Genomic DNA, 25,254 nt, shown 5'->3' on the forward strand with positions numbered 1-25,254 from the left:
AGTCACTTAGTTTTAAGAGATCCCTTTGTAACTCTTTGCAGTCTGCTTCGGACTTAACTATCTTGAGTAATTTTGTATTATCTACAAACTTTGTCACCTCACTGTTCACCCTTTTTTCCAGATCATTTATGAATATGTTGAACAGCACAAGTTCCAGTACAGATCGTTGGAGACCCCCCCCCTGTTTACCACTTTCCATTGTGAAAACTGACCGTCTATTAGAACGTAAGAATGGCCATACTGGGTCAGACCAAAGGTCCATCCAGCCCAGTATCCTGTCTGCTGAAAGTGGCCAATACCAGGTGTCCCAGAGGGAGTGAACCTAACAGTAATGATCAAGTGATCTCTCTCCTGCCATCCATCTCCACCCTCTGACAAACAGAGGCTAGGGACACCATCCTTACCCATCCTGGCTAATAGCCATTGATGGACTTAACCTTCATGAATGTATGTAGTTCTCTTTTAAACCCTGTTATAATCCTAGCCTTCACAACCTCCTAAGGCAAGGAGTTCCACAAGTTGACTGTGTGCTGTGTGAAGAAGAACTTCCTTTTATTTGCTTTAAACCTGCTGCCCATTAATTTCATTTGGTGGCCCCTAGTTCTTATATTATGGGAACAAGTAAATAACTTTTCCTTATTCACTTTCTCCACACCACCCATGATTGTATATACCTCTATCATATCCCCCCTTAGTCTCTTCTTTTCCAAGCTGAAAAGTCCTAGCCTCTTTATTCTCTCCTCATATGGGACCCGTTCCAAACCCCTAATCATTTTAGTTGCCCTTCTCTAAACCTTTTCTAATGCCAGTATATCTTTTTTGAGATGAGGAGATCACATCTGTACGCAGTATTCAAGATGTGGGCGTACCATGGATTTATAAAAGGGGCAATAAGCTATTCTCCGTCTTATTCTCTATCCCTTTAATGATTCCTAATATCCTGTTTGCTTTTTTGACTGCCGCTGCACACTGTGTGGACGTCTTCAGAGAACTATCCACAATGACTCCAAGATCTCTTTCCTGATTAGTTGTAGCTAAATTAGCCCCCCTCATATTGTATGTATAGTTGGGGTTATTTTTTCCAATGTGTATTACTTTATATTTATCCACATTAAATTTCATTTGCCATTTTGTTACCCAATCACTTAGTTTTGTGAGATCTTTTTGAAGTTCTTCACAGTCTGCTTTGGTCTTAACTATCTTGAGCAGTTTAGTATCGTCTGCAAACTTTGCCACCTCACTGTTTACCCCTTTCTCCAGATCATTTATGAATAAGCTGAATAGGACTGGTCCTAGGACTGACCCTTGGGGAACACCACTAGTTACCCCTCTCCATTCTGAAAATTTACCATTTATTCCTAACCTTTGTTCCCTGTCTTTTAACCAGTTCTCAATCCATAAAAGGATCTTCCCCCTTATCCCATGACAACTTAATTTACGTAAGAGCCTTTTGTGAGGGACCTTGTCAAAGGCTTTCTGAAAATTTAAGTACCCAGTGTCCACTGGATCCCCTTTGTCCACATGTTTGTTGACCCCTTCAAAGAACTCTAATAGATTAGTAAGGCATGATTTCCCTTTACAGAAACCATGTTGACTTTTGCCCAACAAGTTATGTTCTTCTATGTGTCTGACAATTTTATTCTTTACTATTGTTTCAACTAATTTGCCCGGACTGGACCTTAGACTTACCGGTCTGTAATTGCCGGGATCACCTCTAGAGATCTTTTTAAATATTGGCGTTACATTAGTTATCTTCTAGTCATTGGGTACATAAGCTGATTTAAAAGGACAGGTTACAAACCATAGCTAATAGTTCCACAATTTCACAATTGAGTTCTTTCAGAACTCTTGGGTGAATGCCATCTGGTCCCGGTGACTTGTTACTGTTAAGTTTATCAATTAATTCCAAAACCTCCTCTAGTGACACTTTAATCTGTGACAATTCCTCAGATTTGTCACCTACAAAGGACAGCTCAGGTTTGGGAATCTCCCTAACATCCTCAGCCATGAAGACTGAAGCAAAAGAATTCATTTAGTTTCTCCACAATGACTTTATCGTCTTTAAGTGCTCCTTTTTTATCTCGATTGTCCAGGGGCCCCACTGGTTGTTTAGCAGGCTTCCTGCTTCTGATGTACTGTCCAGAATGGAGGTGTCAGTAGAAAACCCACTTCAACAGATGCATGGAGTGGAAAATACAGTAGGGAGGTATAAATACACAGCATATGAAAAGATTGGAGTTGCCTTACCAAATGGGGGGTCAGTGCTAACGAGCCAATTCAATTAAGCTAAGGCAACTTGGTAAGGCAACTCCCATCTTTTCATATGCTGTGAATGTATACCTCCCTACTGTATTTTCCACTCCATGCATCTGATGAAGTGGGTTTTAGCCCACGAAAGCTTATGCCCAGATAAATTTGTTAGTCTCTAAGGTGCCACAAGGACTCCTGTTCTTTTTGCGGATACAGACTAACATGGCTACCACTCTGAAACCTGATAAGATAATAACCTACCATAGTTAGCAGTTCTGCAATTTCATATACGAGTTCCTTCAGAACCCTTGGGTGAATACCATCTGGTCCTGGTGACTTATTACTGTTTAATTTATCAATTTGTTCCACGATGTTTTCTACTGACACTTCTGTCCTGGACAGTTTCTCAGACATGTCACCCAAAAAGAATGGCTCGGGTGTGGGGATCTCACCCCAATCCTCTCCAATGAAGAACGATGCAAAGAATTCATTTAGTTTCTCTGCAATGGCCTTTTCTTCCTTGAAAACTCCTTGATTGTCCAGTGACCCCACTGACAATTTGGCAGATTTCCTGCTTCTGATGTACTTAAAAATGTTTGCTGTTAGTTTGTGTGTCTTTTGCTATAGTTAGAAGTAGCTCTTCTAATTATTTTTTGGCCTGCCTAATTATACTTTTACACTTGACTTTCTAGAGCTTATGCTCCTTTCTATTTTCCTTAGTGGTTTAGCGATGGTGGCATTTTTTTTTGGTCCTCTGTTTTTTAATTTGGGGTTGTGACCAAATTCACCCGAGTATTCACAGCCTACACACTATTGTAATAATAGTATGTACAAATTATGCTTTGTGAGGTATTATCTGAAAACTAAACTCACTGGTCAGTAATATCATGGTGAAATGTATGTAGCAACACTATATGTAAAGTTATGAATATAATCTGAAATAACAAATGTGATTACCAGACAAATCTGGGAAGTGGATAAACTGGTTCCTCACAGACAAAAGACAAGCAGACACCTCTAGCCAGGTGTGATCAAAGTTGATGGGCAATCACCTGTCAAGTGGCCATTGTTTAGTAAGGAAGGGTGACCAGAACAAACAGATCTGCATTTTAGCAAACAATAGCATGGAATCTCTTTTACCATGTGCCTCCCTGTCTCCATCCTCACAGCGGAAATAAAGTTTAGCTAGGGCAGGGGTCAGCAACCTTTGGCACATGGCTCATCAAAGTAATCCGCTGGCGCACTGCGAGACATTTTGTTTATGTTAACTGTCCACAGATACGGCCTCCTGCAGCTCCCATTGGCCGGGAATGGCGAACTGCAGCCACTGAGAGCTGCAGGGGGCCATGCCTGCGGACAGACAACGTAAAAAATATGTCTCGTGGCCCACCAGTGGATTACCCTGAAAGGCCGCCTGCTGAAGGTTGCCGACCCCTGATTTAGGGGTAGGCCACAGAAAATGCATTTTAAAAAGAAACTGGACTATAGAAATGAGGGACAAAAACACCCCAAGGTATGTCTCCTTATCCATCTCTTTCACCTAAGGCAAAAGAAATAGCCATTTGACTTTGGGAGAGATCCTGACCTGAAATTTGGTCACACCTGTTGCTGGGAGCATGTGGTAACGATTCCACCTTGAACAAAGTCTAGTTTGTTAAGTTTTAGTACTAGAAAGCATTTTCATCTGTGTCTTGTAAGCATTTCTGACTTTAATGCCTTGTACTCACAAACTCTCTCTTTGTACTTTGATTAAAGAATAAAACAAGTTTATCTAACTAATCCAGTGTTGCATTTAAACTGAATTGTTTGGGTAACTCCATTTAAAGTAGCAAACTGTTGGATATTGTTCTGTTACTGGGACAACCAACCTAAAATTTCTGAACTGTCCAGGAAAGAGCTGGACAAAGCACAACACACGTTTTGGGGGAAAATTCAGGACTGGAAGTTATTGTGGTCACTCTGTAAATGATAATCAAGACTGGTGAAATCCACAGTGTAACTGGAGCATGCTGGCATGCTGCAGCTATACACAGGCACTCAGGGTGTGACCTACAAGCTGTTTGGATGTTTGTGAGGGGCCCAGGTTGAAAGCTACAACAGCAAATCACTGACACATCCCAGGTTGCAGGGCAGGTGGTGACAACCTCCCACTGGTCTGGATTGTACTCTGAAATGTCATAGGGGTATACATTTAGTTTGAGCCTCTATTATGATGTTCTTAAATGGTTTCCATTCAGCTTGCAGGCATTTCACTCCTGTGATTGTTTCTTTTAATTTCCGTTTAACTAGCTTCCTCATTTTTGTGTAGTTACCTTTTTAAAATTAAATGCTATTTTGGTGGGTTTCTTTGGTATTTTCCCCCCTACAAAGATGTTCAATTTAATTGCATTATGGTCGCTATTACCAAGTGGTTCAGCTATATTCACCTTGGACAGATCCTGTGCTACACTTAGGACTAAATCAAGAATTGCCTCTCTCCTTGTGGGTTCCAAGACAAGTTGCTCCAAGAAGCAGTCATTAGTGGCATTTAGAAATTTTATCTCTGCATCCGTCTGTCTCCAGTCAATATGGGGATAGTAGAAATCCCCCATTATTATTAGGTTTTCTATTTTTGTAGCCTCCCTAATCTTCCTGAGCATTTCATAATCACCATCCTGGTCAACTGGTTAATAGTATATTCATACTGCTATGCTCTTATTATTCAAGTATGGAATTTCTAGACCTAAGAGATTCTATGGTAGAGTTTGATTCATTTGTGATTTTTCTATATTTTACTCTACTTTCTTTCACACACAATGCCACTCCCCCAATAGCAAACTATTCTGTCATATATATTTTGTTCCCTGGCATTACCGTGTCCCACTGATTATCATTGTTCAACCAAGTTTCTATGATGCCTGTTATAGCAACATCCTCATTTAATACTAGGGACTAAGTTCAAGTGTGGAGTTTTTGTATGACAACTCACTGGATGTGATCTTGTAAGAGTAAGGCTTTACTCTAAGTGGGACTTCTCAACCAAAAATATTTTCCTGAGAATTACTGATATAACATTCTACCAAAACATATTCCTAGCTATTCTTTAAAAAAAAAGTTCTAAATATATATCTTAATCTCATTGCATTTTAAATTGGAGTATAAGAAAGGAATGGAAAGATTGAAGCCTTATCCTGAAGTAAAATATTACAGACATACCTTAGTAAGTAACTGACTCATATATACCAATGCAGGTGTTACCACTGGGTGCCAGAAGTCAGAGGTAGGAAACAGTATTGCAGTAATTTTCAAATAAATGAGCTGAAAAAAGAATAAAACAGATTAAGAAGTTAGAATATAGTAAATAACTTTCTGAGTATCATAATTGGTTTTACATATAATGTGACTCTCGACGTGAAACTGCTATGTAGTAATCTCAAAAATACTGAGAAGTAATAACGGATATATAATCTAGTTACTGAGATAGTCTGAACAACATATTGGAGCAGTGGAATATTTATTATGTGTTTATATTGCTTTACTTCAATGGGAGCTGTTATAAGAACAAACAGGCAATACAATGGCTCCCCAGATAAGGGCATCATGGCACAAATTTGAAAGACAATGTGGGTGATCAAAAGGACTAAACAGCTGTTAAAGAGCACTCTCCTTGAAGCTGGACAGAGAACTGTTTGGTGAGTTAAGAGAAGAGACCCACACCCTGCTGGTATTGGAAGGTTCGGAAGCTCAGAACTACCAGGATTCCTATATGGAAGATGGATAGTTTTCTCTACAATGCTTTTGTTCTAAATAAATAATACTTTGCTCTAAGAAGGCTGTTTGGTTACTGGATCTCAGAGCGAAATGAACTGCAAGCACTGAAGATAAATCAGGCCTCCTGAGGCAATCATGGTTGATCAGAGAGGACTTCAACCTATGGCCCAGTCTAAGAATTCCATCCCAAAAGATCAGAAGAGGTCAGAGGTTCAATTAACCTGGTAACTGTGATAGTGACATAGTAAATGTAGAAGCTAGAAATGGATACAGTCTTCCATGATGCATCCACAAGCACTGCCCAAACCATATTGGAATAACGACTCGAGAAAAACCAACCTACCTAATCTTTAAAAATCTCTTAAACCTGCTAATTGTCTCCTCTCCTCTTAGTCTGTATTACTCCAATACACTAATCACAGTCTTCACTCTTGTACTACTCCATTAAGCTTGGAGAGATGAGGCAAGCAGTTCCCTTTGAATCAAACATTGACTTATAGCTTGTCCTTTAAGCATGTTATCAAACATGAAGTTGTCACTATTTTAAATGCATCCCATCCTGAATTCTCAAATAGCCAATTGCCTATAGTTTGGAAGAAGAGTCTATTCATAGATTTAGGATAGCCAAAAGAACTGTGAAGCACTAATAAAGAGCGACGCTCAACTATTTCATTCCAAGGTCCCTAATTTATTGTCTATCATATCTACATCTTTAAAAAAAAAAAAAAAAAAAGGTTGTATTACATCCACAGTTCTGTTTGTTAATGATGCAGAAAAGTTTTTGCACTGTAGGATACTAAATCTCTGTGGAGACTTTTTATTTTAAACAGTTTATTTAACTGAGATTTTTTTTTTTTTCCATTTGATCAAAGACAGAAAGGACAACCTTTCCTTGCTCTAGGTGGCAGTAATTTTAGCAAGGTTATCAAGTGTTGCAGGAAATACACAGAATCCTACACTCAAGTCTCAGGCAAAACAATGTTCAGTTATTTTAAGACTGAATAAAAAACCTGAAAATCAGCTAATCAAACAGGGTTTTCTCCTCAATTAATATTTTTGCTGCCATGCTTCTGTTCTGTAATATTAGTTTATTCCAAGACAGGTGATTCAGGGCATAGAAAATCCACAGAAGCTGCAATGGGTCATATTTTGAATTATAAGCTGTGAAATGCAAAATAAGATTTAATGTCACCCTGGTATTTTACACTGAACGAAAAGGCAAAAGACTTTTCTAAAAAAATGTGTTAATTACCATGTCTAGCCCTGGAAATGTTGCACGCCCTTTGACTTCAATCATTTCTTCCATGTCATGTGCAGCATCTTGCAGGACAAACTTAACACTGTTACTTGCAGCTTCAGGAAACATCTGGCAAAGACTGTACAACGGCCTATTAACAAGAAACACAAGTCACCATGAAGTTACACCATTTACATTAATAAAGAACTATGATTTTTAAACACCTTTGGAAATGTTATTTGTGCTAGATTAAACACATACGTTGAATAAAATTATTTCTGCAGAAGATAATTAACTGGTGCACATATATGGCTGTTATGCTTTTGGTTTTCATTAGGGCTTGTGAAATACACCCTCACTTATAGGTTTGTGAGTTTTTTAAATATGAATTTCTAATGCATAAATATACTATTGTACTCAAAAAACTCTTTCTGAATTTCATGACCATTAGAGTTATTGTGACTAGGTACTGAAGTAAATGGAATGTGTGTTCAGAATGCTCTGATGCTTAGATTCTGCTCAATATGCAATGGGACATAGTTTCATCACCTAATCGTGTTTTCTCAGATGTGGCATTTTAAGGTCATACTGTTATAAGGAGACGGTGACAGCAACCCTTGTATTTAGGTTGCCTTACATCTTCCATTACAAAAGATTTATTTCCCCCCACAAAAAAGCTTTAACTCCTCCATTGTTTGCAGCAGGGTTTTGGAACTGAGTAGGGACAAAGTCCTCAGGCTAGAGAAGTCCTTTTTTTGTCCCATGAAATTCCATTCAGGTTAAGCTGAGATGTAAACTGCTAACAATCACTATTCCCTCTCTCTTGCTGGCATGCCTCAGGAAAAATTTGTAGCATGCCAAAACACCACCACCAAACATTCTAAATGGTCTAGCCCATGCCACCCTCAAAGTGATGCCAGCAACATATATTCTGCACAGGAAGCATCTGGGAGTGCTCAGATCAACTGTAGTGGTGAGGTGAGAGAAGAGTAGAGCCAGGCTCCCCCTTTCCTGACCACAAACCCGAGACCGAGAACATGGGTCTAGCCTCCCATCTCTATCTTCTACGGGCAGGAACCCTCCGTCTCTCAGAAGGAAGCCGAACAATTTCTGCAATAAGCATATCATGTTAAAACCATTACGGTGCTAGACGAGGCCAGGATTCCAACACCACTGCCTGAACATGCACATGGCGTTAGAGGTCCATCCTCCCCTCTGCGATAACAACCTTCTCCTGCTACAAGCTAACACAGATAGTCCTGTATCTCAAGTCTGCACTGCAATGCTGACAATTCAAGGTTCAAATCCTGTTTATGATGCATGATGGGGAGATTGTTTCAGTTGCATATAATAAATTTTTTACTCTTTCCACAAAATAAAATAAAAGGAAAATTACACACCAGGAAATTACATACACAACCCCCCCTTCTACGTTGAAAGAAAATTATTCAGGTTGAAAAGTCAACCACTCGCAAGTTAGGTAATGCCACATTTACACGTATTCATTACAATACAGTCTCTAATTACCAGATCACATTTTGCCCTTGGTCCCCTGCCTCATTCAGTGCAGGATGGACACAGGACAAAATTAATGTTGCATGGGCAACCATTAATCTGGCATTGCCTAACTTTCAAATGCTTGACTTAGTAATCTAAATAACTTTCCTTTACAATAGTTTGTGTGTGTAATTACATATTTCTATAGCTCTAACACCTATGGAAGGTCTAATGCATACTGAGAATTCTATTAATTTCCTTTTGGAATGTTAAAAGCTTTTTAATATGACTAAGGTACTAAAAGAAACAATGTTAAAACACAATAAAGTAAATAGAAAACCAGTAGCTTTCAATGTTAGTAGGAGAATTTAAATTAAGTAACGCACTGTGTGTTTTATTACCATGAAACTATCTTTTCCCTTCAAACCACCATGAAGGGGCCACAGTCAACATGTTTTATTACTTACAGGACCAATTTGTCAATTCTTCTGAGCTCTGGTGGCTCCACAGTTGCTAATTCCCCAACGTACTCCAGAAGGAAGCCAAACAGTTTCTGCAATAAGCATATCATGTTAAAACCATTACAGTTTTTTTTCTTTATGTTTGTGTATATATGTACTTAAATATAGATATTTTTAAAAGCATAGAAAAACAATGAGACAGAACATGGCAAGTGAACACTGCCTAGGGTTCTCCCATATGTACATTCTGGATAAAGTTTTCTTCAAATAATGTGAATACAAAACCAATATATTTCAAACTGCTCCTTGAATACTTCGCAAACTCACTTTAGCATTCAAAGTTCATTTAAAAACGCAAACATACTTCTAACTTTGCTTTGTTTCCCACTGCAAGGCTTGGATGATTGCACTTCTGAATCCTCTCTAGGATAACTAGCTGTTCTTCTATTATTCTTCCAAACAGTAAAGATTTAAGTTTCTCATAGGATTCTGGAACTATTATAAAAATAAAAACAAAAAATCAAGCATACCCAGTTGAACTTAAGCATAACATAGTAAAATATTTTCTAATTTAACAAACTTCTTCAAATCTGAACAAAACAATTAAACTGCTGGAAACATTTTTAAGTTAACATATTTTAAACATTAATAAAAAACATTAACATTGTGTTATCTGAGACATAGTATGCAATCATATAGTTAAAGAGTGGATTGCACCACTCCCCCTCCCAAAGCTCAGGGTCAATTTACCCATAATTCTATATTTTCTGGCTTGTGTTTTTATAGTAGCACTAACTGTGTAATTTTAAAGTCACACTAACCTAGCATTCTGTATGGAACATAAGAAATGTAAGAGCCTAGCAACTAATGGAAAAAAAAATACATATGTGCCAGTCAAAGTGTTTTATAAAACCTTAACCATTGTATTTCCTTAGAGTTCTTTGCTGGATTCAATTTAAACTACTTTATTCAATGTATGTTATTGTGTCACCTCCCAACAAATGGAAACTGCAAACACTCTGGCAAGTGGTTTGAATAGTTGTCTAATTTCAGCATAGCTCGTTTAAATACTGTACTTCTGTATTCCCTACTGGTATACTAGTTTGGTGAAATATTCAGTTAACAAGAATAAATATCCTGTACAGCATGCAGAATAGTTTCTTCCTCCACAACCACAGATACTAAGCCACGCAGTGTTCTATTACAGAGACTATATGTTAAGAAGGGGCAGCATATCACTTCTGTGAGCTTCTTCTAAGAGAAGCTGGTTTTATTTCAGACACAATGCATACCTGTTCCTAGTTTTCAATACATACTAGAAAATTATTGTGCATTCTTTTCTGCAAGACAACACTATTCTGTGCAGGCTGTACGTTTGGTCTTATTGTGCCCAGTGTTGCCTTCTTACATGAAGCTTGATTTCAATCCAGGCTTTTTGTCTTTCACTTCTAGGGCTGAAAGGGGCAGTAGAAATAGCCTACTCAGCTCCTGGACAGAAAAGGATTTTCTCATGCTATTCAGAGAAATTCTGCTTGCTGACAACAAGTTGCGTTTTCAAGATCTGAAGCGTCATGTCCAGTACTTGTTGGCCAGAAGGAGTGCAATTATGATGTGGAGCCTCAGATACATAGGGCTCCAACAAACAGACAAACCCCCCCTCTACCTATTCAGTCAATAGAACTCTTACCAGTAAATGTGTATGGAAGCTCAGATCTGGCAGCTTCTATTTTAGCATTTTGTTCTTCCTCACTTTGCAGTTTCTTTTCATTTCCTTTGTGTTTCTCCTCCTGTTCTTCATTTGCAGTGACCTCTTCCTCACTCCCCATGTCAGATTCCAGGTCAGAGGGACTATCTGTAGCATCATCTTCCTCAACAATTGCTTCTTCCTCATCTTCTCCACCAGGCTCTCCCTCACTTTCTTCTTCACTCTCTCCCTCCTCTTCTTCATTCCCACCTTCTTCTTCTTCATTTCCAACATTGAGTTTTCCACCCTATTAATAGAGAAAAGAAACCTACAATAGCTTACAAGAATACTGCTGGGTTTAAAATTATAATTTAAAATAACATCCTTACTTGTGTTACTAGAAAAACATCAGATTATGACCCTCTCATCTCTCAATTTGATACAAATTGAATCTTATTTAAAATCCAGTGGTATATCAGGTGGATCAGTTGGTTATAGATGAAAGTTAGGTTCGGACAATACACAGAAGACAGCGTATCAGTTGTAGAGGGAAGATGGAGAAGTAGAAACCAAGAGGAAGAAAGCTGGGGTGGATTGGAAGCAGTTGAGCGACAGGCAGTTAGGTGACATGCAAGAAAAGAAGTGCTGGGGATGGAAAAGTTGGAAGATGGGCAGCCGGAAGCAGTGTGTAGCTAAAGAGTTGCACCACAAAAAGAAGACTTCACCTCTATTTAAAAAGTGCTTTCTATGGGACTTTTGTACGAATAGGAAAAGGAGGATTTGGCCCTTAATATGGGTTTGATCCCAAGATGTCAGAAGCCCCAACAACTTGACCTGAATAAGAGCTGAGGGTGGGCCAAATTCTGTTCTGACTTGCACATTTTGTAACTCAACTGTTCTCAATGAGATTACAAAGAATGTAAGATAAGGAAAATTTTGCCCCCAGAATAAAGTTTTACTCCCTTTTATTCCTGTTGGCAGTGTAGAACTAATACTGACTTCGGAGAGGAGTCTATTTATAGTCTGCCTCATACACCATACCTAGTTACAGGATCTTTATTACTGGTGATTATGCATGAGGGTGTTGTACACAGATGCCACGTACAATTTGTAGCAACCGAGCCCTTGTTTTTCTTGTTAACCAAGTATATCTGACATTGAGAAAATGAAAGACAAACATGAAATCCCACTATGCTGTTTTTACAGGGCCATTTTTCAGGAGAGTATAATCATTCAGCTAAGCCAATGCATTCAAAACACAATGATCCCTCCATATGAAGGACAAAGGTGACTTTATGAGAGCTCTGATCCTCCACTGCAGCGAAGAGATACACAGCACAATCCTAGGGCAGGAGGAGGAGGCATTGAATAAAGTTTGCTTTAAGTCACTTTTATATCATCAGTTTAGGACTGTTGTGTACCAGACAGGTCCTTCTGGGTGAAGGGAAACCACAGCTATAGCCCTTATGCTGGTTGCATAGAAGTGGATGGTGTAGGAGCTACAATGGTGATTACACCACCAAGTGATGTCCCTACGCTGGGATGGTTCTCTATGATGGCTTTAGGCTGCTTTACATTGCCAACATGACCAAAGCAGCCCTAATACAGGGAATGAAGTTCAGGTGGAAAGTGCAGCACCTAGATAAAAATAATAAAGTGAACATAAAAGAGTTCTGTTTAATGTGAAATGATTTTCAATTCATTTCAGTGACTTTGAAAGTCACTATAAAACAATCAAATTCTTACCTTATAAGAAAGTAAACGTCTGTCATCTTTATCCAGGATGAAGCCATCTGCTAAATCATCAGCTGACATATGCTTGGGTTTCTTTTTGTTCTCCTGTTCATCTTTTCCATGCATTCGACGCAGTCTGTCAGCCTGTGATTTAAAATAAATTCAGGAAAGGGACAATATAGTACAAATGACCTAAATTACTTTGTATGAAAATTTTGGAGAAAATACAGATAATTAAGAAAAGAAAATCAAAGAGAAAATAAATTATTAACTAGCATTATTCACCTAGCAGAGGGAGGAAGGAACAATAAAAAGCAGAGACATGATAACATATTAGCCTGAACTCTTGATTTTCTTTGTTTTGGTGGGTGGGACTGGTAAATTAGTCTGACTGTATATATTTTAAATCTTATTTAGAAGATATGAAATATATCATTTATCAAAAGCCTTGTGTATCTTTGGTAATGAATTATTTATTTATATACATATAATCTTAAATACATATTTTGGTAAACATATTATTTACCAGAAAGTAGTAGCTTCTTTAGAGTTTTATGGTTCTGCAATGTGCATGTATATTTCCTATATTGAAAATGGGTTTGAACAAAATATAAGGCTTTGAAAAGAATTTTAACTCTATGGGAATCTGTCAACTTACTCATCAGGCTGTAACTGAACCATTACTTATTGTGGGGCATTTCGCTCTTGCCCAGCAATTAGTTGGACTAGGCACTAGAGAGATGTACAGCATGGAAAAAGGGGGAAAAAATCCTTCCTCCGCACTTTGATGAGTAGTTATTTTGCACCTCTGTGGTCACTATAGAAGGCTTGATGCTGAGGTAGCCCTGCAGTTCTAATTTGACCCTTCTATGTGGGGAAGATCAATTTACCAGAAGGCTTTTGGCCCTACCTAGACCCATTCTTTGTGCACTGATGCACAGGGAGCACTGAGCTCCGTATTGTGTAGGGAACATACAAACCTTCCCAGGCAAATCCTACCCCTTTAGAATCACGTTAGCGCAATTGCCAGGGGGCCCTTTAGGGCTACAGGAGAGAAGCAGTGCAGGATTTGCCCAGACGTTAATTCAGCTCCTGTGCACCAAACCGGCTCAGCTGATAAAAGTTCAAGCACATCTTAGGTCTGAATGATATATAAAACATAGCCAACGTGCTACTTGTTTTTAACTGGGGAAAAAAAAAAAATTCTTACATAGCAAAAGTTCTCTTGCTATGTAATCTCACAAGTCAAGTATTCAGCACATTTTTTTAATGGTCAAATTAAAAATCCATAGAAAAAAAAGGGTAAATCACAAAATCAGAGTAGTGATGAAAATAGTGCCACTAGAATAGGACAGGGGACTTATTCTCAGATTCGTCTCCTGCAATTTTTAGTATGACTGCTTTCAAACTGAGGTTAAGCAATGTCAAAAAACTTAAGAGGTCACTACCAGTTGGAGGGCTACAACACAATCTGAAACACTCTGGTACCTCTAATTTCTGTAGTCTTTCTTGCTCCTCTTTCGCCAACTCTTCCTCAGTTTTCATCCTGTCAGAGGGCTGCGCCTTCATCTCAAACCCAAGTTCTCGAACAATCATATCATACTCATCAGGCTAAAGAAATACACAATTTCATAATTAATAAATATATTACTTTTCTGTGCTCCTCCACAGGAAGCCCTCTGGCTCGTTCAGGAATGACTATGATTGGCTCTGGAGAAGGCGGGAAGGAAGGCCAACACAATACAAGGTCAAGGGAAAGACTAATGGGTGGAAATTGAAATTCATGAAGACTTCCCCCTCCAGGAAAATTCTCATTCTACAAAACATACATACATTTGTACATATGAAGTCATAAGAAAATATATCCCTTCAAAAATACAGACAAGATATTTAATAATAAAATTATAACTTGCATAGCATTTTATATCTTCAAAGCACTGTACAAAACATGAGTTACATCTCTGTTATGAAGGCATTATCCTCTTTTTACGGATAGGGAACTGAGGTACAGTTAATCAACATGCCCAAAGCCACACTGCAAAATCAGTGGTAGAGATGAAAGTGGAATTCAGAAATTCCTAGTTCCCAATCACACTTTTAATCTACTAGACCATACCACTTGTCTAAAAAAATTAGAGATAGAAATCTGACAAAATTTTCCTCTTCTACTAAACCAGATTATGAAGTATCTCCCAAACTGCATACGAATGCAACAGAATATCACTGATTCTCATTTTCTCTGTATTCAACAGATCTCAAAACAAAATCCATAGGGGTCTCACATCTCAATGTAACACCCATTATGCCTATCCCTAACAAAAAACCTGATCAGTTATTCATGGCATAATAGATTTGTCTATCTGTTGGAATTTCTGGATTCACTTTCACAATGAATCTAGCCAAATCACTAGTATTTCCACCCTTTTTTGTTTAAGTCTCAAGCGAGATTTCATAGGCCAGGTGAAGCAGAAGTGAAGTTACTGCCACAGAAAGCTATTGCTAAGTTAAGAGAATTTGTGTACAAAAGACATTTCAAAGGCATTTACAAAGTCAGCCAATATCCTTTTCAAGCAAATCCTTTTCGACCATGGGATGCTATTTGAGGAAGGACTGCTAGGCAGAGATGGCGTTCACCTTTCGAGAAGGGAAAAGGCCCTATTTGGACACAGACTGGCTAACCTAGTGAGGAGGGCTTTAAACTAGGTTCGACGGGGACAGGTGAGCAAAGCCCACAGGTAAGTGGGGAACATGGAGACCTGGGAGATGGGTCGGAAACAAGAAGGAGTGTGGGCTATATTGGCAGAGAGAAAGGAGGGTCAGGACAAAACTGGAAGGCAAGATCAAACCAGTATGTTAGATGCCTATATACAAATGCGAGAAGTATGGGGAATAAGCAGGAAGAACTGGAAGTGCTAATAAATAAACATAAACTATGACATTGTTGGCATCACTGAAACTTGGTGGGATAATACACGATTGGAATGTTGGTGTAGAGGGGTACAGCTTGCTCAGGAAGGATAGACAGGGAAAAAAGGGAGGAGGTGTTGCCTTATATATTAAAAATGTACACACTTGGACTGAGGTAGAGATGGACATAGGAGACGGAAGTGCCGAGAGTCTCTGGGTTAGGCTAAAAGGGGTAAAAAACAAGGGTGATGTCATGCTAGGCATCTACTACAGGCCACCTAACCAGGTGGAAGAGGTGGATGAGGCTTTTTTTAAACAACTAACAAAATCATCCAAAGCCCAAGATTTGGTAGTGATGGGGGACTTCAACTATCCAAATATATGTTGGGAAAATAACACAGCGGGGCACAGACTATCCAACAAATTCTTGGACTGCATTGCAGACAACTTTTTATTTCAGAAGGTTGAAAAAGCTACTAGGAGGGAAGCTGTTCTAGACTTGATTTTAACAAATAGGGAGAAACTCGTTGAGAATTTGAAAGTAGAAGGCAGCTTGGGTGAAAGTGATCATGAAATCAGAATTTGAAATTCTAAGGAAGGGTAGAAGGGAGTACAGCAAAATAGAGACAATGGATTTCAGGAAGGTGGATTTTGGTAAGCTCAGAGAGCTGATAGGTAAGGTCCCATGGGAATCAAGACTGAGGGGAAAAACAACTGAGGAGAGTTGGCAGTTTTTCAAAGGGACACTATTAAGGGCCCAAAAGCAAGCTATTCCGCTGGTTCGGAAAGATAGAAAATATGGCAAAAGACCACGTTGGCTTAACCACGAGATCTTGCATGATCTAAAAAATAAAAAGGAGTCATATAAAAAATGGAAACTAGGACAGATTACAAAGGATGAATATAGACAACACAGGAATGCAGGGGCAAGATTAGAAAGGCAAAGGCACAAAATGAGCTCAAACTAGCTACGGGAATAAAGGGAAACAAGAAAACTTTATCAATACATTAGAAGCAAGAGGAAGAACAAAGACAGGGTAGGCCCACTGCTCAGTGAAGAGGGAGAAACAGTAACAGGAAACTTGGAAATGGCAGAGATGCTTAATGACTTCTTCGTTTCGGTCTTCACCGAGAAGTCTGAAGGAATGCCTAACCTAGTGAATGCTAATGGGAAAGGGTAGGTTTAGCAGATAAAATAAAAAAAGAACAAGTTAAAAATCACTTAGAAAAGTTAGATGTCTGCAAGTCACCAGGGGCTGATGAAATGCATCCTAGAATACTCAAGGAGCTAATAGAGGAGGTATCGGAGCCTCTAGCTATTATCTTTGGAAAATCACGGGAGAGATTCCAGAAGACTGGAAAAGGGCAAATATAGTGCCCATCTATAAAAAGGGAAATAAAAACAACCCAGGAAACTACAGACCAATTAGTTTAACTTCTGTGCCAGGGAAGATAATGGAGCAAGTAATTAAGGAAATCATCTGCAAACACTTGGAAGGTTGTAAGGTGATGGGGAATAGCCAGCATGGATTTGTAAAGAACAAATCGTGTCAAACCAATCTGATAGCTTTCCTTGATAGAATAACGAGTCTTGTGGATAAGGGAGAAGCTGTGGATGTGGTATACCTAGACTTTAGTAAGGCATTTGACACGGTCTCGCATGATATTTTTATCGATAAACTAGGCAAATACAATTTAGATGGGGCTACTATAAGGTGGGTGCATAACTGGCTGGATAACCGTACTCACAGAGTTGTTATTAATGGTTCCCAATCCTGCTGGAAAGGCATAACAAGTGGGGTTCCGCAGGGGTCTGTTTTGGGACCGGCTCTGTTCAATATCTTCATTAACGACTTAGATATTGGCATAGAAAGTACGCTTATTAAGTTTGCAGATGATCCCAAACTGGGAGGGATTGCAACTGCTTTGGAGGACAGGGTCATAATTCAAAATGATCTGGACAAATTGGAGAAATGGTCTGAGGTAAACAGGGTGAAGTTTAACAAAGACAAATGCAAAGTGCTCCACTTAGGAAGGAACAATCAGTTTCACACATACAGAATGGGAAGAGACTGTCTAGGAAGGAGTACGGCAGAAAGGGATCTAGGGGTTATAGTGGACCACAAGCTAAATATGAGTCAACAGTGTGATGCTGTTGCAAAAAAAGCAAACATGATTCTGGGATGTATTAACACGTGTGTTGTGAGCAAGACACGAGAAGTCATTCTTCCGCTCTACTCTGCTTTGGTTAGGCCTCACCTGGAGTATTGTGTCCAGTTCTGGACACCGCATTTCAAGAAAGCTGTGGAGAAATTGGAGAGGGTCCAGAGAAGAGCAACAAGAATGATTAAAGGTCTTGAGAACATGACCCATGAAGGAAGGCTGAAAGAATTGGGTTTGTTTAGTTTGGAAAAGAGAAGGCTGAGAGGGGACATGATAGCAGTTTTCAGATATCTAAAAGGGTGTCATAAGGAGGAGGGAGAAAACTTGTTCACCTTAGCCTCCAAGGATAGAACAAGAAGCAATGGGCTTAAACTGCAGCAAGGGAGGTTCCTAACTGTCAGGGTGGTTAAACACTGGAATAAATTGCCTAGGGAGGTTGTGGAATCTCCATCTCTGGAGATATTTAAGAGTAGGTTAGATAAATGTCTATCAGGGATAGTCTACACAGTATTTGGTCCTGCCACGCGGGCAGGGGACTGGACTCGATGACCTCTCGAGGTTCCTTCCAGTCCTAGAATCTATGAAAAAATGCTAACTCGTCAGGAAAATGTTTGTCTTAAAAATAAACCAGAATATTGTTCACATTTTTATCCAATAAGGAATCTCTCTCAAATTCAACAGCTAATGAAAAAACAAAGGGAAGCCATAATTATGATGGACTTACTGGGAGTATAAGTCTTAAAATACTTAGTATGAATCCTTTTATTTCTCTAAAATTACTATCTCTTAAGATCCTTCCAACCTCACAATTCTGACATGAAACTCCCTCAAAGACTGTAAAATTCTTTCAATTTAACTAAAACACAGGGCATTTATTTTTAATATTTGAATTAGAAATGATCAGCTATAAATAACTAGTGATCAACTCGCAATCACTACTTTGGTTCCAGTAATGAAGTCAAATCAGTTGTAAGAAAACAAAGCTATATAGCCAAAACCTTACCTTGGGTTTCTCCTCTTCTTTATCTTTCCTCTCTGACTTGGGGGTTTTGTGAGAGAGAAGGGTTTGGATTTCTTTCCAGTCAGTATCAAGTTTTTCTGTGAGTTCCAAGGCATTCTCTCTCTGAGTCTGTCTCTCTCTCTAGAAAGATAAAAATATGCATACAACATAATTATTGTTCAACTGGCCAGTAATGTATATAACTGAAGAAAGAATACTCCTGAGGGCATTCTGCACCAAAATAATTAAAATGTGCAGAATTTTAAAATATTGTGCACAGAATTTTTATTTGTCAAATATATGTGGAGGCTCCAGCACGGCATTGGGGAGCACAGGCCACTGGCTGCACAGAGGTGAGAGATCACTGTTCAGCTCCCCTCCGGGCCATGGACTCAGCGATGAGGCTGCACCCAACCCTGACACAGCGCAAGAACAGGGCCTGCCCCAGAAACACCCCAGGGCCCTGCCCCTCCATGCCAGGTGCACCAGGTGTGGGCAAGCAGGCTCAGTAAGGCAGGATCCAAGTGCGGAGGGGCTTAGTGTGGGGGTATCCAGGTGTGGGTTGAGAGGGTTCTATATGGGGCAATCTGGATTCACAGAGGCTTGATGGAGGGTTTCTGGGTGCAATGGTAATTGGACTCTGCAGGGGGGTCCAAGTGAAGGTGGTTGAAGTTCAGCGGGGGGGGTCCTGAGTGTGGGAAGGTAGAGCTCGGCAGAGGGCTCTGGTGGGGGGATCCAGATGCTGGGGGAGTAGGGCTCAGTGGCGTGGGGATCCAGGTGCAGCTGGCTGGGGCTTGGTAGGGTGTGGATCCAGGTGTGGGTGGCTAGCCAGGGTGGTCCAGATGCAGGGGGAGTGAGGTTCATGGGGGGGGGGTTCTGGGTGTGGGGTGAGACTCGGCGGAAGGGTTTGAGTATGAGGGGGTCTGGATGCATGGGGGTTGGGTGGATGGAGGAGCAGCTCCCTATACAGTGATCTCCCTGCAGCTGAAGAGCAATGGGAGCAGGAAGCGCAGGGGAGGAACAGGGGAAAAGAGAGTTTGCAGAGCTTCCTACAGCCAGAGTAGAAATCTGGGGGTAGGTCTGACATGTCCCCGGATGCTGTGCAGGGGAAGAGGAAGTCCTCTCCTCCCTAGCCCAGCCAAGACTAGCAGGTGAGCCTGGTGCAGGGTAGGGTCTTCCTCAGTCCCCAGTCCCACCCCATGCCCCACAGTGATTTACCCCTCTGCTGGATGCCCCGGGCACCCGAAACATACTGCTGAGAAGGGTTGCATGACCGCTCTTGTGGCTTACCTTTGCTTCCCAGTCAGAAAGTCATTTTTCTGCAGGGAAGCAAAGAAATCTGCAGGGGACATAATTCTGCGCATGCGCATTGGCACAGAATTCCCCCAGAAATAAAGGAAGTCACCTGCAGCATCAAGAGCAAATGAGGTCCATATGTAGTCAAAACCAAATATGTAATAAAAAATTAGTTCATATCAACTCCTATTTTGCAGCATTAAACAGAAGCAGTAGCACAAACCTGCAATGGGTCACTCCAGGGCAGAGCATGGAAAACAAGTTAACCATGCTAACAGACTTCATAGGTGGAGGGTTTGGGAACCTACAGAGAGGCAGACACTTTATACAGTTTTCCCAAGGTAAACAGCGTCAGGTATATGATTTTTTGGCTCTGTATTTAGAAAGCCATATCCCCCCTGTTTACTGTGCCACCAATATTTTTTCTCCTGTGAAGAGAGAGGATTTGGTGGTTTCCATGTCCTAAAGCTGATAATGGGCTTTATTGAATGTTTTCTGCCTTCTATAAGTTTTCACATGGAAAATGATGTGGTACTTAATGTTGTCAGTCCAGATTTTTTTATTCAAAGGCTATAAAAACTCACCTTCTCTTGTTTGGATTTGGCAATCAGCTCTTCAATGAGCTCCTTGCGAGATTTAGGTTTTTCCTCCTCTTCATCTTGTTCCCCAGTGAGTGCTTTCCTACGAAGGAGACCTCCACCCCCTCCAAAGTGAGCAGCAGTTAGCTCAGCTGAAAAAAGAGAATTGAAAGGATTAATGAATCTGTAGATTTATGCTCTCCTTAAACTGTTGGGGTGCTATTTCCCGATTATTAAGGCACAGGAGCAACTGATGGATTCCATGAAAGAATAAAGTTAACCAAGGTTTAAACCCCATTTCTGCAGATAAAGATTGATGTTTGGCCTAAGTTAAGATAAGACTTTTCAGAAAAGGATTCCCACTATGACCTTGGATTTCCAAACTTTGTTAAATTTCCTTTCAAATACACACAGGCAAAAGGTACTTTTTGATTTAAGACAGCAATATAGCACTTTTTATCTGATGGCCTCAAAAGCACTTTAATATATTAATTAAGCCTTACAACACTAATGTGAAGATAAGCATTATTATTCCTATTTTACAGATGGAGCACGGAGAAGTCAAGTGACTTGACCAACATTCCAGAAAAGGTCTATGCCAGGAATAGAATGTGCTTTAATCCCCAAACATTGACTGTGTTTAATTTATAAGAGCACATAAATTTAGGCCCTGATCCCACAGATATTTAGAAACAATTAATTTTAAGAACATGAGTAATTCCACTGGACTACAAACATGCAGAAGGATTTGCAGGACCAGAGCTTCAGACATCACAAGGACATATGCCTCATGAGAGGAACCTAGGATAATATGTTAGCCTCAATAATTGATTTTTTTGCTTGTGTTCACTGTCCTAACTTTCATGTAAGACACAATTTGTGTGTTCAGTGCTTTTATTCAACGAGTACCCCAAAACAAAATAACCTGAAAACCTGTTTAAAACAGATTTTATGTAAAGTGTTTATAATCTAATGGGCTACAGAATTAAATATCTATTTTTTCTTTAAAGCTATCTTTCATCAAGTTAAAAAGAAATCAGCTACTGTTTTAACATAACTAAGGCCATGATCCTGCAATTTTCTTTGCTCAAGTGCAGTAGTCCAATAGGGCTTACAGTGCATGAACTCCTACCACTTAACTCATTAGCAGAACATTCACAAACAATTGTAAGAGGTGTGCACATTTCTATTGACATTAAAGACGTAGATAACTAAAGGAAGTAAACAAAAAGCAGCCAGGTTGGCTTTTACCTATCTACCCAAACATCATGCAAACAACCTTTATTCAGTGAGCAATATTTATTTATATATGTAGACCTCTCCAAGTCAAGGGAGATACTTGCATAAATATACATTACTCACATGACTAAGGGTTGCAGAAACTAGCTCCAGATTTGCCAAACAGAAAAGATAAAAATCAGTCCTATGAACAGCTATACCCAAATGGCCAGACTGCAAACCCCTTATTCACATTAGTGAGCACTTATTGACACAAGAAATCCCACTGACTTCAATGAGACTATTTGCATGAGTAACTGCTCACTATTGTAAGTAGAAGGTTCATGATCTGGTCCAAAGAAATGTAAAACACAAAAAAATTTAAGTTGTTTTAACATGAACAAAAAAAATGCATTTTTCCCTTAACTTGTTCTGAGAAATGGCTGCCCCGTTTGTGCTGAAATTTCCCCCTCCCCAAAAACAAAACAAAAAACGTGTGTGTGTGTGTATATATATATATACACACACACACACACACACCCCCCCCCACCCACCCCCCATGGAAAATTTCAGCCCATATAGTTGAAGTATGGTAAAGTTATAAAGTAACTGAAAATAGGATCTTATAATGGAATGTATCAAGCAGCTTCAACTACAGGTGTTCCTATTGGTGCCACATATAATGTACCATACTTGCAAGCATCCTGGCATCTCTAAATAGTTGATTTTAAACCAGAGTTAATTTTAAGTCTGAATGCACTTACTTTAACGATAATCCATATTTGAAAAAAATCAATTATGATGTGATGAAATATTATACATATTTCTTAAAATCGCAAATGGTTAAAAATTACAACATGATATTGGCACGTATCCAGTTCTAATCACCACTTTCTATCAGACTAAAGAGAACAGAGATTTAAATCTGAACATTTTCTTTACGTTATTTTTTCAATGAAAGCAGGGTACACAACAATTCACACACCTATATTAACAATGAAAATTACATTGGATAAAAATGTATTAAGGAATCAGTTTGATTTTTCTTACCTGACAATATTCCTCTTTCTTCAGTATCACTGTCGCTATCAATAACATCATTAAGTTTTTCAATATCTGCTAAAGATTGGCCATAATGGGTCAATTCGTCATCTTCATTGAGATTATAGATACTTTTCTTTTCATGATTTTGCTGTGAAAAATAATCAAACCAACCAATTTAGTAATGAGACATTTTTCAGATTAATACCAGTTAAGAGAGAGCACATGAGAGCTCTATTTCACTTCTCTGTTATTTTAACAGCATTAACAAGCCTACAATTTCATTCAGATACATTAAAGCGAGAAATGGTGAGCGTCTCACAACAGTTTTTACTCTCCATTAAATCCATTGTAAAAACTACAGAATTAAACCAGTGTTGTGAGTAAGTAAGTGGTGAATCAGGCACAGTATTCTGGGGAAGGGCATTTTTATTAGTTCAAAAATGACTGGTAAAATTACTAAACAAGCAAGCCTAGATTTTGTGTATGTAAAAAGTAAAAAAAAAAAAAAAAAAAAAAGTTTTTTTTAAATAAAATGTTGCAAGCTTAATAACCACTAAAAAATTAGTTAACCTTCCCAATAACTTAATCTTATTCCTAGAATTTTCTGCACATGCAATCATGCTGCTTAACTCAGGAGTCCAAACATGATGTAGATGGAAGTAGTATTCAAAACCGATTCCATTTCTTAGAGCAGAGGTCCCCAAACTATGGGGTGCGCCCCCCTAGGGGGCACCGAGTAATGTTTGGGGGTGCGACTCCGGCCTGGGCCAGCCCCCACAGGGGGTGGGGAGGGAGCACCACCGAGCTTTGCTCCTGGCCCCGGCTGCCGGCCTTGGCTCTGCTGCCAGCCCCGCCCTCAGCTCTGGCCCCAGCCTTAGCCCCATAGCCCTCTCTTCATATCCTCCCCTCCCGGAGCCACGGCCCCACTCCTGGCGAGGGTAAGGGGGGAGAACGAGGTAAAAAGTTTGGGAATCACTGTCTTAGAGTGGTAAGACCCTAAAATGAGCTTCATGGGCCATCAAGGGAAATGGCCTTTTTCAGGAGTATCGGTAAGAACATGAAATAGTGTTTAATGACAGTTAAAGGATTTACATTTTGTGGGAATGAAATTGGATTTGTGGGAATGAAATTGGATTCTGTCTAGTTTAACCCCCAAAATCACAATTTTGTAAATGTTAAAATAATTCAGTTTTAAAATCTTTATTTTGGATTGGGCTGGTCAAAGATTTTCTGGGCAAAAACTTTTCAATAGAAAAATTGATTTTTGACAAAACATTTTTTTCCATCAAAAATGTCTCCTTTACATAGAAAATTTTGATTTTTCATAAAAATCCTCAAATCCCCGACAACCAAACTATTTCAGTGTTTGGCCAAAATGTTTTGGTTTTCTTATTTCCACCAAAAATTCTGAAATTTTCTATATATATATTTTTAATGATCTCTAATTCTGGAATTCATTTAGATTGAATAAAAGATGCAGAAAGACTTTCAGAAAACAGAATGTGTGGGAGTAAAACAATGAAAGTTAGGTATGGTTGCCATGTTATAGGTTTTGGTAGAATCCTTAGGGGCCAAGCAATGTATTATTTACAGAAAGCTTTATTTGGCAAATTAAAAATTTCTACATCTATTTTTTTTAAATTATTTTTTTCATTCCTATACTTTACCTGTCGTTCCAAAGCGAACCTCTTCATCATCTTCTCCTCTGGGCTTATTTTGGTATTATATTCACCAAAACGCTTATCTTTAAATACATTGGACTTTTCCCGTTCTTTGTATTCTTTCAGCAAAGTTTGTGTACGCTGAAAAACAGAACAATGCATTAACTTAACAAAAGCACACCTGAAGCCAATGAATTAAGGTCTAATTTATTAAAACACATACACACACTGAATATGACAACACTACTGTTGAATATAAAAAGACCAATTCTAATCAATACCGTAAATTTATTTTTTTTACCCTTATTTCATTCAATGATTAGTATACTTTATTATACTCCTAAAACAACTATAAACAATGCCAATGAAGAATTGTCATCTCAGTCCAGCTCCTTGTGTACAAGAAAGAATCTATCTATATAAAACCTCAAACAGAGTACTAGCTGAAACCATTGTTGGCAGCCTCAGAGGAGAGGTCAGTAATCAAATAGGTATAGATACTGAGCTACCCATTTCACCCTGAAAGCAGACCCTGTAGGTCAGCAGTGAGGTATATTTGGCAGGTCAGAGTAGGGAAATTTGGCAGGCCAGTGTGGGGATGTCTATATTGTATCTGTTTTGCAGATAAATAGAGAGCTACACCTCTTTCTAGTGCTGTTAATACAGTATCTTATATTAGGACCTGATTTGACTTTTTTCTTGAAGGGAAAAAACCCTCAAGAGCTTACTAAACAAGACATTTAGTTTTCCAGTATTAACCATTTTAAAGTTTCG

General features: G+C 39.1%; 1 protein-coding gene across 2 annotated transcripts in view; it reads right to left on the bottom strand.

Annotated features, from left to right (window-relative positions):
- NOP14 (NOP14 nucleolar protein) overlaps nucleotides 1-25,254 on the bottom strand; it is a 42,547-nt gene that overhangs the window by 12,393 nt on the left and 4,900 nt on the right. For both annotated transcript variants that reach the window (XR_008445035.1, XM_054029325.1), the window contains exons 2-12: nucleotides 24,487-24,621; nucleotides 22,826-22,967; nucleotides 20,564-20,709; nucleotides 18,687-18,824; nucleotides 14,102-14,224; nucleotides 12,626-12,757; nucleotides 10,883-11,186; nucleotides 9,560-9,690; nucleotides 9,202-9,287; nucleotides 7,253-7,388; nucleotides 5,446-5,547 (exon numbers count right to left, since the gene is read on the bottom strand). Coding sequence is in view for 1 of the 2 variants with exons in the window: in XM_054029325.1 (XP_053885300.1) it covers nucleotides 5,446-5,547; nucleotides 7,253-7,388; nucleotides 9,202-9,287; nucleotides 9,560-9,690; nucleotides 10,883-11,186; nucleotides 12,626-12,757; nucleotides 14,102-14,224; nucleotides 18,687-18,824; nucleotides 20,564-20,709; nucleotides 22,826-22,967; nucleotides 24,487-24,621 (1,575 nt within the window). In the remaining variant the exon portion in view is untranslated. The remainder of the gene's footprint in view (nucleotides 1-5,445; nucleotides 5,548-7,252; nucleotides 7,389-9,201; nucleotides 9,288-9,559; nucleotides 9,691-10,882; nucleotides 11,187-12,625; nucleotides 12,758-14,101; nucleotides 14,225-18,686; nucleotides 18,825-20,563; nucleotides 20,710-22,825; nucleotides 22,968-24,486; nucleotides 24,622-25,254) is intronic.

The sequence above is a fragment of the Malaclemys terrapin genome, chromosome 5 (assembly GCF_027887155.1).
Source record: "Malaclemys terrapin pileata isolate rMalTer1 chromosome 5, rMalTer1.hap1, whole genome shotgun sequence".
Classification (NCBI taxonomy): domain Eukaryota; kingdom Metazoa; phylum Chordata; order Testudines; family Emydidae; genus Malaclemys; species Malaclemys terrapin.